Here is an 18,772-nt window from a genome sequence, read left to right on the forward strand (position 1 = left end):
GGCGGGGGGGCGCTGGGGGCCGCAGCCCTGCTCGCTGCGATCGCCGGCTCCTTCGCGAGGCTCTGTTTGACGCGAGCTGCCTCGGAGCAGCTTCTGCCTCCCTGGAAACTCGCGTTGCCCTGCCCGCTGCAGRCCCCTCGGCCGCAGCACCCTGCCCCTTCCCTCCCGGGCGCTGGAGGGGTGTCCAAAGGCACCGCGCCACCTCTCCGCTAAAAGCAGAGAACAACCCCAGAAGCTGGAGATCTTTGCTTGCAGAAGATAAATGCCTGTAATAAAAGGCTGCTGCCAATTCTTTCCTGGGATTAAGAGATACCATCAAGGAAAATTTCACTTGATATCGCTTTTCTTTTTGTAAAGCAAAGCTTTCCCAAACCTGAGGCAAGATAGAAACATGACTGTGGTTCCATGTTGCTCTCTTTCAGTCAAATGGAAATAGCTGTCTTTAAATAAACTCTCTTTTGGCACTGCAATCCAGGCATTTCCTTAGACAGTGAAATGGACAGAAATCCATTTTCTAGGCTGGAAGGAAGGCAAAAAAATAAATTGGAAGAATGAAGAGTGAAGAGGAATTGAGGTGTTTACAGGGCTTGCAGCATGAGTGATTTTAAGTGATGGGAAGGAGGCAGGTACAGCATTTGTTTGTTTAAAAGATAGGACTAGATTTGACTTTAAGATGCATATTGCATTGCTGAAAAGTCTGCTGCCGTGTTTCTGCTAGGGAGACATGCACGTATGGCGTGTAGCACACGTGCGGTGATCGCAGTGCAGACGTGTTGCTTGCAGACACAAGGTAACTCTTGCATGGGGTTCTTCTGCCCATGTGCCCCGAGAGCAGAGCAGTTAATCTGTGCATGCACCATGGCTTTTGGTCTAAGATTCCTGGCTGTCCAAAAGGATGGTCATAATTTCTTCCACTGATTTGACTAGGCCCTTGAACATCAGGCAATTCATGGCAAGTGGCCAAGCTTGTCTCTTTTGGCTGGAAGAAAAAGAATGTCCCAGGGAAACCAGGAGTATGACAGCCCTGACAAAGTCAAAATGCAAGAAGTCCRTCCAGAGAGTGGTTCAAGACAGCTTTAGATTTCATCTCAAGAGGAGCCCAGTGACGAACTAAATCTCATAAAATTTGGTGAAACCAACACCTGCCTGAAGCATCTGATGTTCGTATCTGGGGACGGATTTGGAGGCGGGAGTGCGGTGCTGCTAAGGAGCACTGGCCAGTGTAGCAGATGCTGCATGGTSTAAGAGAGTGCTCGCCTGGGTCGGTATTGTCACGTCTCTTGTCTGTGGCGTGGCTGTCCTTGAGGCCTCTTCACAGACTTTCCTAGCAGGTGTTGCCTGATTTGTGCTGTAAGTTCTGTGGCACGAGATGCAGCTTTCAGCCTTGTATTGTGGCGCTCTGATGTCTTATTAAGGCCTGAAAACGTGTCTGCAAAATGCTCATAATTCTCTGTCTCGGTTCTTGCACTGCAGCTCATCACAGTAGTATCTGGCTAATGGAATTTGTCCCATTTCTGTAGCYGATAACATTTCGCTCATTTTACCTCGGTGCACATCTTGGAAGCYGAAAGTTTCCTGTCTATAAAATTCCCAGAGACACTGATTTGTTGTTACCTTGTCGTAGAGRTTTTACACGCTGCCCTGCTGTCTATGCTCAGCGTTGCAGGTGCATCCGGAAATCAGAGCTGCCGTTCTCGTCTTTCTGACAGGCAGCTCCTTAGAGCTATTGGCAGCGAGTCTGGTGGTGTTCTCCCTGTTTTCCCTCCTTGTGCTCTCTGCATGCTCCTTCCTCAACATAACGTTTCTGTTTCTTGAGTGTTCCATATGTAGGAAATTACGCGGGTGAGTGATCAGACACAAGTAAATCCGAAGAGGATGCTTTTGACGTCTACCCACGCACAACATGCCACAAGTCCCCAGTGCATGCGCTCAGCAGAAGATTGCGACATGTCCCGGGTCAGGCTGAGCCTGGAATCAATACAGCAAGGCTCGGTATTGTTGTAAAGAGTCGTTAGCATTAATTGAGCTGCTCTGCCCTTGTAGACTGCTGACAATGGAAGCTACTAAACCAACTGTAAATTTGGCTGTGGGAATTGTGGGATTCCCACAATCCTGTGATAAAGTCCAGTCTCAAAGCTTGAGGAGAGTTTGATTTCTTCAACAATTCTTACTAAAACTCTCCAGCTTCTTTCTAGGACATAGCATGGGGATTTTTAGCAGATGTTTTGATAAATCCTGTTGCTGGAAATTAGCTTTTAGAGCCCTGTAGGCCTGGCTCTAGAAGGATTCATTCATCCCAAACCAAACAGGAACACAAATAACTTCAGAAAGACATAAGATGTGCTGTCATCAAAAATGCTTTACTAATGCAGGGCTTCTGTTTAGCATAATTCAGTGYTTCACACTGAACTGGAGAATTCAGATGGCTCCTTCCATTTCTCTGAGCAACTTCATCAATAGCTGTGGAGAAAAAGTCTCCACTGCGCACGGCTGTTTGCAGAAGGGCAGAATGAAACGCCTTTCTGTGGATTTATCTTCCAGTTTCTGGACTGAATTGGCATTGACCATCTCACTGGCCAAAGTATCAGACTTACTGCAGTGCAATGCTACTGCATTGCTACCGTTACCATATTCCCCAGTAAAAGTGACAGACAGGGGACAACAATTCATAAGGGGAATTTAAATTCTTCTGAAACCGTGCTAGAAATTCACAATCCAGACGCCGTCATAGTGTTTACAACTTCATTACTTTTTCTTTCTTTTCTCAGAGTTTATTCTAGCAGCCTAACTGAGTCTGAGGTTTGTCATTTTTCCTACCCAAGTGCTCTCTTTTTCTACCGTGCTGTTCTCTTGAGCTGACTTCTTTATTTTGTTGACCTCAGAGAAGTTATTTTCGATTGAAATTTGAACTGAGCAATTTTATTAATGTTCACAACAGCCATTTGAAAGCAGTCATTTACTTACTAGGAAGTGTGCCAGCAGGAGAACAGGCTGAATATTTGTATAAGACAGCCTGTTCTATTMTAGATTTTAATTTATGCTACCGGATTTTTTTTTCGCTTTGAGAGGTAAGATACAGTTTGTGTGTGTTCTTAAAAAGGAGTTACTATTTGCCTGTTAAAGGAATTTTACAGTCTGAAGTTACTGTTCTTTTTATTCATCACATAAGCATAAATAAAGTTTGTGTTCCTCTAGCATGCAAGAATKTATGGAAAACAGCATCTAGTCATCAAAATGTCATGATGTTTTTCAAACTATGGAGGAAAGAGTCTGAGTTCTTTTCCCTTTATGTTGCTTAGTATTTTACTTTAAGACATGTTTGTAATACTCCTAATTTCTCTCTAAACTTTTATGATTCTGAATGCTAGAGGAAAAAAACAGAAAATATAACTCTATTTAATAGAAAATAAACTTTTTTTTWWWAAAAAARACTTAAATATTACTCTTCTAAATTACCTGCTGTTTTTTAACCTGTCGYCTTTCAGAGCTGCAAGTTTTGGGAAGGTTCAGAACCCYGAAGACTGCTCTGTAGGGTCTTTCCACTTCACATTAGTTTTTCAATAGGTCTTCTGCTGTTCAGTATTTGTATTGTGATGATCTTTTCTAGCATTTTTTGCAATGCTTCATTTTAAAATATATTCYCTTGTCACTGCAGAACTAAATTCAGTGTTCTGGTAAGTGATATCTAAATCACAGCTGCAATGACAGAATGAAATGAATGAGAGAGAAGCAAAGGATATGACTGAAAAAAACCCTTGCTCAACAAGAAGGAATACCTACTGCTATATATAAAACGCACTACATTACTTACAGCTGAGGCTTGCTGCTGTTGCTGTAATATGTGTCGGATGTGGACTGGTGACTATCTTTTGCCATTTACCTGCAAGATCATCTGATTTGTGCACGCAATTATATTGTGCATATACAGTAATTCAGATGTTTGTTGTGTACCTAGTTGCATGTGTAATCTAGTTTAGAAATTTACTTTTATATATGCTCTGTAGCTGACTTTACCAGTAGCGTAGCAGAGAGCACTCCTGTAGTATGTCCAAGGCAGAGCAGAGTCCAGTGGAGACTTCACTGTGGATGTTTATGGTGATCACTCAGCCTTGCAAATTTGAATGAGATTCTTCAAAAGGGAATCTTAATACTATTTTTTGCTGCCATTTGTATTCCTATGGGAAAGCTATTCCAGAGCTTGCTGTGATCATAACAGCTTTCTCCTAATTTCAGCCTGAATTTATTCACTAATGTTTGTTCGTGTGCCAACATTGTCCATTAGCCTAAGTAGCCCTCCTCTCCCTTCGCAGTGTTTACCCCCTCCTGTATTTATGGAGAACAATCGTATCTCGACCCAGTCTTTGTTCTGCTAGACCAAACAAGCCAACCGTTGCTCTCTCCTGCGACAGGCTCCTCAGTTTCTTAACCCTCTTAGTAGCGCTTTTCTGCCGGTCTCAGCTTGGAGTCATCCCTGCTGAGCATGGGTGACCAGACCAGAACAAAGTGCTCGGATAAGATCTTCCCAGGGCCCTGCACAATGGAAACTTGGGCGAAGCCGAGCCAGAGCCCTACGCTGAGGATGCCGTCCTTGCGTTGTCCGCGCGGGCTGCTGGAGGGCCCTGACACGTCTCTGCTGCCGTCCTGCCCGTGTGCTGCTGTGACATGTCTGCTGTGCTGCGGCCAGGCAAAGCGGCTGCTTCTGGTCAAGGCTCGGGACTGGGTGAGAGGCTGGGAATGCTCTCTGGGCTTCTCTGGAGCCCTTTAGAGAAACATCTTTCTCTTTGGATAGCTGCTGTTTTTCTTTGAAATACAAATTTCTGCTGCCCTCAGCTCGTTCAACTAGCATAGGCATTACTTATTCAAAATGATATTTATTGCTGTTTTTAACGCATTTCAGTGCAACTTTATTTTTTGCAATCAATTCATGAAACTCTTAACAGATACAATTGAAGTTAATTTGAAGCTTAGTCTTAAAGCCAATATTTATCATGTTTCTGCAACCTTTCCAAGTTCTTTTTTGTAAAGAAAATATATTTCTAGTGCTGCACTTGAAATAGGAATGAATGGTATAAATCTCAGTTCCTCAGGGACTGGGAAAAGTAGTTCATTTTCTACTCTAAGCCTGTTTGATTATATGCACATGCTCAACAGAAGCTCTCTGCACAGTCTTCCTCATRCAGGCAATGCATATTCTGCCTTTCGTCAAATTTAGACACTTCAGTAATTGTCATGATTTCCTAAAAAGMTGGTTTCCTCAAGATGTGAATTTCCCCCCTGGGGCCACCATTGTAGGGCGTCCGTTTTAAGAGAGGAAAAAAGCAATGTGCAAGGAAGTCTTGGCCATGAAGAGAAACAGCATTCGGTGCAGTCAGTAGTGACGTTACTTCAGATAAATCAATACAAGTGGCAGTTGGGTGTTGCTTGCAAAGAGCAGGAATATAGAGGAATGCCTGATTATTAGATGTGCGGGAAAAGGTTGCGAGGAAAAGGTGTGTCTGGTTAGCTGCAACTTTTATATAAGGGCAACTTCTTCCATCTCGTTTGCAGGAAAAAAAGGGGAGGACGCAAAGAGCCTTGACTACACCTAAGACAGCTAGAGCTGACCTGAGAATCTTTCACAGATCATCACAGCTGATGCAGGTAATAACATCCTGTGTGCCTGTCCGGTAAAGGCTGAATGCTGGGCCGGCTGCGTGGGAACAGTGTCGTTGCATTATAATTCTTGAAGAATATGCATAGTGTGCTCATTGCTAGGTTTCCTTAATTTGAGATTTTACTGTGTGCCAAACTACTGATCATCTGTCTRTGTCTATAACTTTATAATTAAATTTACGTCAATAATGACTAAATTATGGTTATAGAATTAACTTATATGATTTTTATTACTTTAGTTTTAGTTTGTTGCCTTTGAAAATTATATATATATAAAAAAAGAGTAATCCTGAGATGTTTCCCTTGGCAGAGATCCTTGCAAAAGAAGTGTAAGTTTTCATCTAAAGTATATGGAAAGCAATGACTAATTAAACATCAATTAAGGGTAGTTACTAGGAAAAGCAATTTAGATCCCTTTTGTGTGAACATCTAAGGTGTTTTGGGCAAGTCACAAAGGAAACATAAGGGGTTTTTATTGACCCAGACTTGAAGTCTGTCCACATATTTGAACAAAAATGGGTTCCTGCCTCCCACAGGTTTGRGCAGTCTTATTGAGGCTTAATGAAGAGTAGAGGGAAGAACTCTCATTTGGTCTGTATCTTTGTTCAGAGACTTCGATCTCTTCTCAGAGGCTTGTTTTTTTCCACTTCTGTTCTGATGTTTCCTCTGCCAGCAGGAGAGTCTCTTTGGAGATGAAGATGTTTGAGCTTTTTGGAATTCTCTTTTTCTGTGGCCTGCTGACACCATCTCAGGAAGTACTGCCTGGTCTGTCCTGCGCAGTCAGCCCGAGAGCGATGCGGAATGGTAAACAGCAAGAACATGAGCTCTGTTTATTTCGAAAGCTCTTTGGGACCTTGAGGTGGAATAAAACCTCCTGACTGTCTTCATCTTTGTTTTTTCATCTTTTTTTTGTTCTTTTTTATAGTCTTCATGGCTCCAGATGTTGCTAGAGCCTTTGACAGCCACTGTTGTGTTCATGGACCCTTAGGGAAATCTCTAGGATGCAGAACTGGGACATGTTTCAGCACCAAATGGCCATAGAGAATCTTAGGGCTGCATGTGGATTATTTCCTCTTTTTGTCTTAGTTTCCCATTTGTATAATGGAGCAGCTGATTATTAGTGAACAACTGCTATGAAGTTTAGCAGCCAAGCTAATATTTTCAATGCTTCAACAAAAAAAAAAAAAAAAATAAAAAATAAAAGAGAGAGAGAAAGCAACTAATTTCCAGTTACTTGTACTTTTTTCTTTTAAATCCCTTTACAAATGGGAATCAAAAGTTGTAGGTTCAAGCGCTGTTTCTGCGGAGTGTGGTAGCATTCATTTCTGTTAATGCACAATTGTGTTCTGATCTTCAAGTCAGAGGTCTGGGATGCTCTGTATTGCTATATTGTCCTAGTTAGTTCACTAAGGACAGCTTTGTTTTATGACAGTTTTGTTTTGGGGGGGGGGCACAATATTTTACAATGGGGACCAATGTGATTATCACTGTTAATGCACTCAAAGAAGGAGTTTTGGGAAGAGGTGGGACTGTGCTGTGTAGCAGCTTGCCAAGCTGCTAGTCTGAAGGGTGGAGAGAGATCATTGCCACGAGTGTCTGTCCTCATGCAGAGATGTTTTCCAGTTCTCTCAGGAGCCATACTTCAGAACGGGCTTCTCCAGCAGCACCTCCAGAGCCTTGTGCTTCCAAACATCATGAACGAAGGAGGTCTGCCGAATGCACCCGTCAGTATCACTAGGTAAGTGGAGAGGGCTTCCTTGAGAATTTGCGTTGTCCAGCAAGTGAAGCGACAAGAGCCAAGCTTCACTTGAGGTGATTGGCCTGAGCAGTCATATTTGATGGTGATACTGAAGTTCTAGCCCAACAAGAGTTTTCCCTGTGGTAGTAAAGTTGATGGTAAAAGTTGCAGGTGGTGGATCTACATGCAGAGTGATGGCCCTGACACTACTGTTGATATCTAAGATGCTTGAGTGCATTAAGAGAGGAAAGAGGATCCAGCAGATATTAAAAAAAAAAAAAAAAAAAAAAAAAATTTTTTTTTTTTTAAATGGCTTACATCTCAGTCTGATTCTAGGACTCAGGAGAATTATCTTCTTTGGGGCTTCAGAAAAAAAAAAAAAAAAAAGCCTTTTTTTTTTTTTTTAAATGGCTTACATCTCAGTCTGATTCTAGGACTCAGGAGAATTATCTTCTTTGGGGCTTCAGCTCCAGAATTTCTCTCTCTCCTCCTGGAGCTGCTATATCTTGCTTAAATATCCATACATCCAGCTGGAAGTGGCCATGCTGATGTGGGTACTGTAGGTTCCTTRGTGTATGAAGCTGCTTAGCTGTTGTAAGACACTTTTACTTTGTCACAGCTTTTGCTGTTGTTCTGCAGACTACACCTTGTCAAGGCTCAGTTCCCTGAGCTGTCAGTGATGCTGCTGCCTGGAGTTGGGGTCCAGATGATCATCGCTGCAAAGCTAGATCTCAGAGGCAACAGGTAAATGTTGTGTTTCAAGACATAAAGGAAACCCCTAATCACAGGCTTTTTATTGCATAATATTTTACATTTTTTATGGATTTCTAAATGTTTCTTTCTTATAATAAAGTCATGCAGTGGAACAGGCRCAAAGGGTGGCTTGTGGCTTTTGTCATGAGTTGCAGTAGATGGAGGTGTTGTTCATTGCTACTGGCTTTGCGGATATTCTCTTTAGAGGCCAAGAGATTAAATCTGTTTAACTTGTTTACTTTTTTCAGCTTGATTGGTCTTCTCTCAGAAATAATTGATATCATAGTGGATGTGTCCATTACTGCAAACGTTAAATGCACAAATTATGAATCAGGTACAGTCCAGGTTATTATTGAAGACTGCCTCTGTATTTTTGGTGCTATAAAGGTGAAGCTCCTTTCTGGGTAAGTGCCTGTGGATTTATGTTTTCCATTTTCAGCAATCCCCTACCCTCTTTATCCAACAATAAACAGTCTGCCAGGACTCAGACACTGCTAAGCTGATGCAGAGTTGGGCCTCAGTAGAACTAATTTATTTGCCATTGCTAAAGCCAGTTGCTTCAGTGGAAGATGACAAAAAAATGGTTATTGGAAAATATGGGATAATCTGCCCTGCTTGCCTGGGAACTCTTACCTGAATTAGAGATCTGAAGTATGAGGTTTAATATCTCTTCCAATGCGCTTTCTTTAGAATTAGCTAATAAATTGATATCCAAGGGTAGGAATAATAGGGCAGGGAGAGTATACTGAGGAAACAGCACCAATTGCTCATCATGTTTTTGTACTGTATCTTTGGCTGCTATCACGAAAAGATGTTTGGTATATGCACTTCTGGTCCCACCTGTGTGTCAATGTATGATTCCATGCAAGTGTCCCATCTCTTGCTCAGTCTTACTAAATTCTTGGCATTGCTGACTCCTTGTATTGATGAGTGCATTAGGTAAATTGATTATTGTGAAAAATTTCCTTTTATTGGTTTTGAATTATGCACTTTTCAGTTTCCTTGAATTTATCCTAATTAATTTTTGCACCAGAATCATGAATGATATTTTAATTGGTGCAATAGCTGGTTTGAAAGACCGTATGTAAATAGCCAGAGGAACACAGCTCACCCACACTGGGGGCCATATTTAACTCTAGTAGAGTTAAAGTGACTGTGCAGAGGAAATGAATTCTGTGTGGGGTAACAGTGAATGTCTATATACACAATTTACATCACAGCAGTTCCTCAAATGCATCTGTAGACAGAATTCTTTTGTAAATAATGAGATGGATTATGAATTCCTGCTGCTTGTGGCTTGCAGAATATGCAGCTCTATATTCTAACTCAATAGCCCAGAAATATATTGATTATCAAAACTAAATGGCTCTATGCTGTCTGCAGGCAGCATGAAGCCCCGAGTGATCTATTTAGCAACAGTGTTGAAATGTTACACAGCAAATTTCTCCTCTTGTTAACCCACAAGTAAATTGTTTGTTTTCCATAACTAACATGGAGATGTTTCAAAATAACTCCACCTTCCCTTAACTACAACRCTAAAACACCAGAGCGAGAAGAGCGCGCCGAGCGACACTGCGAGCGGCTGATGCCTCCCGGCCGGTGGTGCGTGCACAGCCCGAGCGCTGAAGCGTTTGCTCCTCGGGAGCGAGCCAGCTTCTCCCCTCCGCGGGGCCGGCGGCTCGCTGCCCTCCCTGCCCTCTGCACACCCTCTTCTCTTGGCAGCACTGGTTGCAGCAGCGTCCCTGAAGGGATGCTRAAGGATGTAGCAGTGTGTAAACCAGAGGTGGGAGATCCTTTGGTCTCCTGTCCTGGAGCTCTGCTTGCGGAGACTGGGACTTGCTTTGGCTCTCATACGTTCTTCTCCTTTTCCTGCAGCTTATTGTCCCTATCAATAAACGACTTAGTGCGTAACCAGTTGACGGGAACTCTGCCTGGTTTGGTAAGCCCACAGATTGCCATCTTTTTATAGCTGAATTGCAGAAATGTTGGGAACAACACGTTACAGCGCTGAAGTGAACTACATGATGTTTCTGTATTGCTTTCTCGCGTTGCTAGTGGAGTGCACTAGCAGGGGGCCCGTCGGCAGTCTGGTCACTGCTGGAGTATTTTCTCCCACAGAGCGATGCCTTAAATATTGCTCAGATTGAAGCAGTGCCCTGAGATGCAGTTCACAGCCCCAAGGGTTCTCCACTGTTCCCAAATCCTTCACAAAGACCCTAATGCCGTGAAGCAGCTTTCCCCTGAGGATTTAGGTTGGAGTGAGCGGGTCTGCTCAGGTTGCACGGTGGCAGCTCCCTGCTGGTGGGTGGAGGAGGGCGGCGGAGTGGTCACGTTTCTGTTTTGTGTTGCAGCTGTGTTCTGTGATCAATATAGTCGTCAACCTTGTGGGCATCCAGCTCTTAGGCACTCTCAATGGTACGTTTCTTGTGGAAGCACTGGTGTTACTTCTCCCCATTCCTCTACAATCCCATGATGGGAAGTGCACTTCTCCTTGACTAGTCCATAAGGTCCCTCAGGGGAGATGTCGCTTTTGCAGTTTTCTAAACACCCTTGAATGCAAAGCTAAATTCAGATGTGTTACCTGCAATGGTTCAAATTATGTATGAACTGAAGAGGTTCCTGTGAGGCGTGAAACTGGGGAGGGGGGAGAGGAGAGAGGATCCAGGAGTTATTGGTGAAAGCTGGAAAAGGAGTAGATTAGAGCCTGTAGTAGTTTCCATTCTTGCAGCCTTCAGGTAAATTGTTTTTCTTACTGCARCCTTTCCAGCTCTCTGGCTTGTATCCTAGGGACTGTCCGAACAGAGCGTTCTCTGGGAGTGACAGCTCTGGATTTGGCTGCATCCCAGAACAACCCTGTCCTTTGTGGGCATTCAGATTGGTAAATGGGCACGTAAAGAGCCCGAGATGCTCGCGTTCCAGACTAAATCTCTATCCACTGAACATTTAAAAATATTGCTCAACAATAAATTCACACCTAAACAGTCCCAGTGAGCTACTCTCACCTTAAGCTGTTTTTACATAYTATCCTTGAATTTAGCTTACTGTCTTAGGCACTTTTTAGGGGCTATAACTCTAAATGCATATCCCACAGGACTTAATGTTCTGCCTGTTTTTRAGTAGCAATGCTTTTACAGAGCATCCCATGGAAATGAACGCTTGAGMTCTGCTTGTGGGTGGGAGGGCTCGTTGGTGACCTGAGGGATCACAGAAGGAGGTTGTGTTGCTTTTTATTTCTTCATGTTTTGTTACTCGTTTTCTCTCTGAAGCAGTGATCCCCGTTGGTACAGCAGGAACGATTCAATATCAGCTCGCCAGCCTTCCATTTACGTCTGGCTCGTTCCTTGGATTCGATTTAGACGTAAGTTAAACATTAGGTAGCAAAACTTTGAGAGTTTGATTGTAGCATGGTTTCTTTCAGCACTATTTAACTTCATCACCTTCGGAGAATTGTCTTCTTTCAGTACAGTGAAATAGAAGAGATAAATGAATGGTTTGTTCTGGAAATGCTASCTAAATATTTAGGTCCTGCTGCAAATCCACCACTATGGGACTTTGTGTGCTTTTCTTCAAGCCTTCACTTCTTCTGTTCACATACGTATCCTGAGACAACATGTGCGTTTGTTTTTTGTAACTGTTCCATGGGACAAGCAATTTTTACCCTCTCCTCTTCRCTGCCTGCATACTGTTTATTGTTGCTTTTTGCCTTCGCTGTTCCGTCTCTGTGGTGTGTGAATACTAAACAAAAATTAATACATGTATTTTTTTACTACTATCTCATTGGAAAATAAACAAGAAGAAATCCTCAAAACGAACAAACCCTCTTTTCAAACAGACAAGATTAAATAATTAAAAATGAATAACTAACAAGGAGTAATTGGGAATAAGSAATAAAGAACAGCAAAGGCTAAATAACAAATGCTCCAATCTGTAAAATCAACTCTACTTCATTCTTCAGTGCAGGCACTTCATAGGGGTTGGTTTTTGCCCCCACAGTGACGGTAAGAGCTAGTCTCCTCAGTGAATTGATAGTATAGGTCTATTGTAGAGTGAGRGCAATGGCTCGTGCTTGGCTGAGTGCTGGAGAAGAGGAAAGGCAGTGTTACGACCTCTCTGCTGGCAACGTCTTCACCTCTGGCTTGCTTTTGGAGTGAAACCTCAGGGATGAAATGAAGCAGTAAGATAGTGATTTGGATAGGGTGAGTTCATTAGCTAAGAACTCRGTTATTCACCGTGGTCTTTATCAGCTCTTTTCATGTATTAAATATAGAGAGAACTTCTCTGAGTTCAGTGCTTTCCCTAAGTTCTTAATGAGAGGATGGCTGTTTCAGCTGGTATAAGCCCAGCAGTCTCTCTCTTAAGGATCTGGGCAGCCTCGTGGCTTTGTAGGTCAGTTTGTAGACTCTGTCATCTCTCTTTGCAGGGTGAAGTGCATCAGGTGGGAGGCAGCATCATCCCCCAGGACTCCTCCTCCTCTACTTTGCCTCCTCTGCTGGACAAGCTTCTTGTCTTGGGACTGCGCCAGGGCTTTCTCAATGCGGTTGTGTCCCTCCTGATCCAGAGGCAGCCTCTGATGTTTGTCAGCACACCAGAAACTGTGAGTACAGCAGTGCCTGAGCTTCGTGCTAGGGGAAGTGAGGAGGATACRTATCCGTCTGACCTTAGCTCTGCTGAGGTAGCAAGCTGTGGCATGGGTTTTAGCCTGTGCTGGCATTCGACTTTCAGCCTTTCTGAGGACCCGAGTCTGTACTTTGCTCACTTGTRCATGCTAAAGCCCCCATGCAACTTTACTGCTCTTTTCACAAATCTGTACTAGTGTGTGCAATCATCAGCCTTTCTTATTTCCATATGGACATGTCTAGGAGTACCYGTTGAATCCAGTTGTATACCAGTTATGTCATTTGCTCTTGAGGGTACACTCCATTTCAAAATGTTACTAAGAAAAGCAACTTCATATATGTAATACAATTCTCAACATGTGCATTTTYTATACCTCTAGTCTACTTCCACTGGAAAATACTAGGGTTCTGTACACTGAAAAATGTTGAACATCTCCAGATCACACCAGCTGCTGCTGCTGGTTATTTTYGCCTCACCTTAACAACTGAACTGACTGAGAATCACCTAAGCAGTAGTGGAACACTTGGAAAGACTGAGGCCTTAGATAACAGCAGGTGCTGCCCTAACATAGGTCTGTGCATGACTGAACTGCCCTTGACTTCACTGGGGACAATGAGTGAATGAGGACTCTGGGACTGGCCCCAAGAATGTGAACAAACTGGCTAAAAATGGGACACAAATGCAGAGGAGTGGCTCCTGGCAGGATGGGCATTGCTGAAATCCACTGAGAGCGCTGATTTTGGCTGTTTGCACTCTTGTTCCAACAGTTCTCTGGTGCCAAACAGCTGAAAGAAGCTGTCATGACCCTCTTTCCTGCTGGGGTGAGTGAATTTCACTGATGTGAGGGTTTGTGTAAACATCGCCAGGGTCTTGATTCCCTCCAAGTGAAGCCACCTGAATATGCTGGGGCGCTGCCACTAAAGGTCTCTGGTGTTCCGTTCTTCTCTTCGCCTTGTTGAATGCGCGCTGTGGTCAGGCCACGTCACTGCTCCCATTCCTTAAGCAAAAGAAAGTTCTTCCCTCTTAGCTTGCAGTTGTTGGCATAACAGCTAACAAATGTCTTGCATCTCCCATTTCCTGGGCCTGCTGTCAGGCACCATGGACCCCCCTGTATGGCCACAGCCCTCTTAGAGTGTCCACCTATGCTTCCTCAATCTGTTACTGTCAAAAGCAAAGAGTGCAGACTTTTGCTGCTGGATTTACATGAACATGCAGAGAGAGAGTACTAGCCAGTCAATCAGCTAATTTACAGCCTGCTGTGAGAGCCTTGAGGTTTAATTTACCTCTCTTATCTGTGATTTATTTTGTATTTTTCTCCACGCTGTTAAATTTTCCTACAGTCTTCTGAAAAATTCCTTTTTGCTCTGTAAATCTGGAAAATGCTAGTCCAAGATCTGTGCACCTCCAAAGGAGGCCCTRAAGAGTTATGGGCTTGTGTGAGTCCACCTGCAGACTGTTGGTCCTCTCATGCTGAGCTTCAGGTTCTGCTGGGCAGGTGTGCTGGTGCACGAAGGTAGCCAGCTCTGTCTCTCTCCAATTCCTGCAGTGCTCCARCTGTCCTAGGACCGATCCTCTGAGCATTAAGATAGTGTTGTCTGGGAACCCGCTTTTACTCTTGGAAGTAAACAAAGCCACTCTCAAGCTTTCTGTCATGATTCAGCTGTTCATTCAGAATTTAGATGGATCTATCCTAAACCTTCTGCTCCTGAAGGCAGTAAGTATTAATGTAAAGACCTCAAACTGGTGCCRTGTGCTGCTGGCTGAGTGACTGGCAGCTGGGATGGTGGCATCTCTGCAGGCTAATCCTCACTCTGTTTTGCAGGACGTCGGTCTAAGTGTCCGTGTTTCGGTTACTGGCAGAAGACTGCTGCTCACAGTGTCCCTGAGCAGGTAATCTGTCTCCATAGTAGTTATATGGGGGTACTGAAAGCAGCCTGCCCCAAGCACCTAGTGCTGCTCGCCCTCTTGAATTAGTCCTGCTCCAGCTTTCCTGGAGTTCAAGATGCAGATACGCARTTTTCTGGGAACCAGTGGCCAGAAGAGTGCCAGACAAAAGGAAGGACTTCAGTTTATTGGGGACACCACCAATATGCYAATGACAGTATTCCTCTGTGATAAAGTGGCAGTGGTACAACTACCTGAATTCAGGGAGAAGCAATAGGATGGTTACGTAAAGACCTCCGTGAAAAAGCCAGACAGTGCAGCGCTCTTAAATGCTGATGAAATTCTTTCCGTTGCAGTATTAATGCAGCAAGTGCTAACTTAAAATATTTTCCAGTGTCTGTGAACCCCAKATTTCTTGAATCTAAGATTTTTATTTCTGGCTGATGTTATGAGGTGCACAGGTACTGCTGATTTTCAAAACCATTGCAGCAGTGGAAGACTTTTTAGGAGACTGGAAGAAACCTCTGTGTTGGTTTTATAACAAGGAGAAATGAGATAACCTGAATAATTGTAAGACTGTCAATTTGACTTTGATCCTTGGCAGTTCTTTGAAATATCTGATATGGGACATGAGTGATAAAGGGGTAAAAGAAAGTGCTATCATTAATGACAGACAAGGTATGATTAAAGTTTGTAAAGCATTTCTTATAGTGTGAGGTTCGAGGAATTCAAGCCATTTAGCTTGTCAGAGAGTTAGATTTAGAAACAACATTGGCATAGCTTCTATGCARTAATATAGGGAATAGAAATGTGTTAAAGGGCTCTTCAATTCAATCGACAAAGATATAACATGCTTCAATGGAAGCAGAAAGTAGAAAATCAAAGTGGAAATAAAGCACACTTTTTAACTATGGTGATAGTTATGTGATTGAAATGATGGATTAGGGGCTGTAGCAAATTCTCCAGAAGTCGTGATCTTTAAATCTGGAGTGGATGCTTTTTCTAGAGGCCCTGCTCTTGGCCAAACAGGCGCTAATTCTGGAAGAAGTTGTGTGGCCTGGGCCAAGCAGGAGAATAGACTCAGTCAATTATTTCTGAGCTTTTCTAAGTGGAATGACTGCCTGGCCATGGGAGAAGGAAGGACAATCCAGCAACTAGTGTGCACTGTTGCAATGATGCTTTATTTACAAGCAACTAAAAACTGGGTTACTCTTTTAATATGTTTGTATATTGCTTTTATGTTCCTGCATTTTTTTGCTCCCTTGTAAGTGTGGGAGTGTCTGCATCTTAGGTTAAAATACTGCAATCCCTTTGTGGATGCCTGGGTGATGTCTTACAGGTGTCCCTGGGCTGTGGGTTGAGCTAGGTGACTGCAATGGTCTTACAATAGGGATCTGGGGTCTGCGAGCTCTGGCCAGATGACCAGCTGTCTGAAGTTCTTGTTTTACTTTCCTTTTCTGCAGCATTGCCCTCTCCTTAGAATCGTCTAGTGTTGGCATCGGTAATGTAAGTCTCTTTTACCACGCAAATCTTGGTTAGAGTGACTGAGTGCTGTGCACTGCAGCTCTGGGGAAAAAGGAAAACGTGATATCATTGTGTGATGTTGTTACAAATGTCCTGGTTGTGATGGATTCTGTCTGCTGAGGGTCTTAGTTGTTAGCTGTTACACTTTGTTGGTTGTAGCAATTCTTCTTTTGCTGCTTTTTTTTCTTTTGCCTTTTCTCATAATGCAAATGTAAAGCCTGAAGTCTGTTCAGTGTTTATTCACTCTTACTTTGGCAAAGATTACACTGAATTCCAGTAGGAGTTTTACCTGGTAGAAGATCTCCCAAAGGAAGCTCCAAATACAAATTGAAGAAGAAAAGTGATTTGCTTCAGAGAAGACAGGGAGCGTTTGTTCTTTTGCTCTCTTAGGAGGAAGTTATTTCCAGTCCTTAGAATTGGCTGTCTTCCAGCCACAGTGCTTACTGCTGTCGTGTGCCTGGCAGACCTCTCACTGTGTTGTTTCTTCTCTGGTTCAGATCTCGAGTCTCAAGCCACACTGCAAAAACCTTCTGGTGGAAAAGTTCTTGCCACTTCTCAATGGTAAGGTGACTGGAATAGCTGTAAAATTTAGAGTGCTCTGACTGAGTTCTGGAGGAGGAGGAGGAGGGGAAAGGGTACATGTGCATGTTTGAAAGTGGTAGGGACACTCCAGCTCTCCTGCTAGAGTCATTAAAGGTCCGTAATCCCCATTTGGGGGCTGTAGTTAAAAGCCGTTTAGTCTTACATCTATGCCAGTGTCCGTACTTAGGGCCGTGGCAACAACTGCTGCTGGAGGAAAGCCAAAAGGTGTTGTGAGCAGTGGTGCTCTTGCCTCTTGAGAAGCTCTGCTCCCTTCATCCTTGCTGGGACCAACAGTTGTAGTTTGGTGGGGAGCTGGTGGAACAGCAGCACGCGTCCTTCCTGCTGTATTTAAGAACCGGTCTGCTCCCCGTAGGTTTTCTGAGCATCGGAATCCCGCTACCAAACGTGCTGGGCATTGACTTAGCAAATGTGAATGTTCAGATATTATCGGTAAGTGGAAAGGCTCCTTCCTTCTGCAAGACACCGGTGCAGGTCGTGGAGGTTGTTTTTAGCACGTGGCTCCTGCAATAGGACCCTGCTCAGTGATATTTTAGTGTACAAGAGCCATAGATTTTTAAGCTTAGAAGTTCAGGAAAGGATTGTGCCACCAGAAAATGGTGCTGAGTGCTTCCTGCCCATGCACGTTGTCAAGCAAGGTACAACATGAGCCATGTTCAGCCCTTCTAGGGGTAGATCCTGACTTTCCCTGTCCAGACTGTCTTCCCTTTCTTGAGAACTCTCTGAGCAACTCTGATCAACGCTGCTGCTGTTGGTCCATGGAGTTTGGCATGCCGTTTTGAGTAGCACTGTTCAAAGTGTCTTGAATCGCACCATGCCCCAGCCCTCTGCATCCTGGTGATGTCCCAGAGGAGCTGGGATATTCTCTGATATTTTTTGAAGGATATTGCACCCTCCTTTTTGTAGGCTTAATGTGAGAATTTTTGCARGAGCGTTTCCTGCTCACTATATATTGCTGATAGCATATTATTTACTGAAGGACTTTGATTCACAACAGCTTTAAAGTCAGGAAATAACTTACATGTGTCACTTTTTACACTTCTTCAGGGCCTATTGGTAATTCTTATGTGAACTGGGGAGTACAAGGCATGGAGAGGTCTTTGATTATACCACTGGGCATAAAAAAGGAAGAAAGACCAGCAAGGATGAATCATCAAGACTGGCATTATCTTCTTTCCTTTTCCAAACTTGATTCAAGATTCCTGGTCACATTTTAAGGCACTTTAAAATCTAACTGGCTCACATGAGTACTAAGATACTTGCATCAGCCAAAAACAGGCAGCTCAGTGTACAAATATTTAACTTGCTGAATTGGCATAATTTAGAGGGCACTGTTACAGCAATTGTATGTGATGCTACAGCTGAATGGTTGAATTCCTTGAAAAATTTGTTTCTAAGGAAAAAATGTTCTTGATATAATGAAAAAGTCAACTTGTTGCATGTGGCTTTCTAAGTAAATGTCACCATCCATGTTCAGAAGAATATGAAGTTCTGAGCAGGAGACTCAGGATACATTTTTCTTGCAACTCTTAATAAATGTTCCTACTCTTTTAATGCTTGGAATGAGGTTCTTGTTTCTAATACTTTTCAAGGCAGAGTACCTGTCCCACCTACTGCTATGGGATTTCATTGCTCTGTGGCAATTGATAATTTGATACTTGGTCTGAAAACTTATTCCACCCAAACTTCCTGAGAAAGCACATGATTTTCAGTAGCTACTCCTGGCCAGGTATCTGACTGTATTGCTGTTGAATAGGTGCTAATCCCAAACAGAAATCAGAAGAAAATTGAATTTCAAAAGATCATGAAGCAGTTCCTAATATAGTTTCCTAGGGGAAAACACCATTACCAGATAATAGAGAAGTATGATAACACCGGAGGATGGTCATCCACCTGCCATAGTCCATGTTTACTTAGACTAATGTAATGGTCAGTAGGTCCCTGCACATCATGGGGAAAAGAAATCAGACATTTTTGATTTCGAAAAAAAGAAATATTTTTGAG

General features: G+C 43.2%; 1 protein-coding gene across 1 annotated transcript; it reads left to right on the forward strand.

Annotated features, from left to right (window-relative positions):
* Positions 1-5,532: 5,532 nt before the first annotated feature.
* LOC146588998 (BPI fold-containing family B member 4-like) lies at positions 5,533-18,132 on the forward strand. The gene is made up of 16 exons (XM_085316986.1): positions 5,533-5,640; positions 6,329-6,456; positions 7,276-7,390; positions 8,030-8,134; positions 8,392-8,547; positions 10,019-10,082; positions 10,495-10,558; positions 11,410-11,501; positions 12,564-12,737; positions 13,528-13,581; positions 14,307-14,474; positions 14,583-14,650; positions 16,108-16,150; positions 16,666-16,729; positions 17,124-17,200; positions 17,816-18,132. The coding sequence occupies exons 2-16, from the start codon at positions 6,345-6,347 to the stop codon at positions 17,837-17,839; spliced, it is 1,380 nt and encodes a 459-aa protein (XP_085173112.1). The 5' UTR covers positions 5,533-5,640; positions 6,329-6,344; the 3' UTR covers positions 17,840-18,132.
* Positions 18,133-18,772: the final 640 nt, after the last annotated feature.

The sequence above is a fragment of the Rhea americana genome, unplaced genomic scaffold, assembly GCF_003343005.1.
Source record: "Rhea americana isolate MKP2758 unplaced genomic scaffold, rheAme1 scaffold_482, whole genome shotgun sequence".
NCBI lineage: Eukaryota > Metazoa > Chordata > Aves > Rheiformes > Rheidae > Rhea > Rhea americana.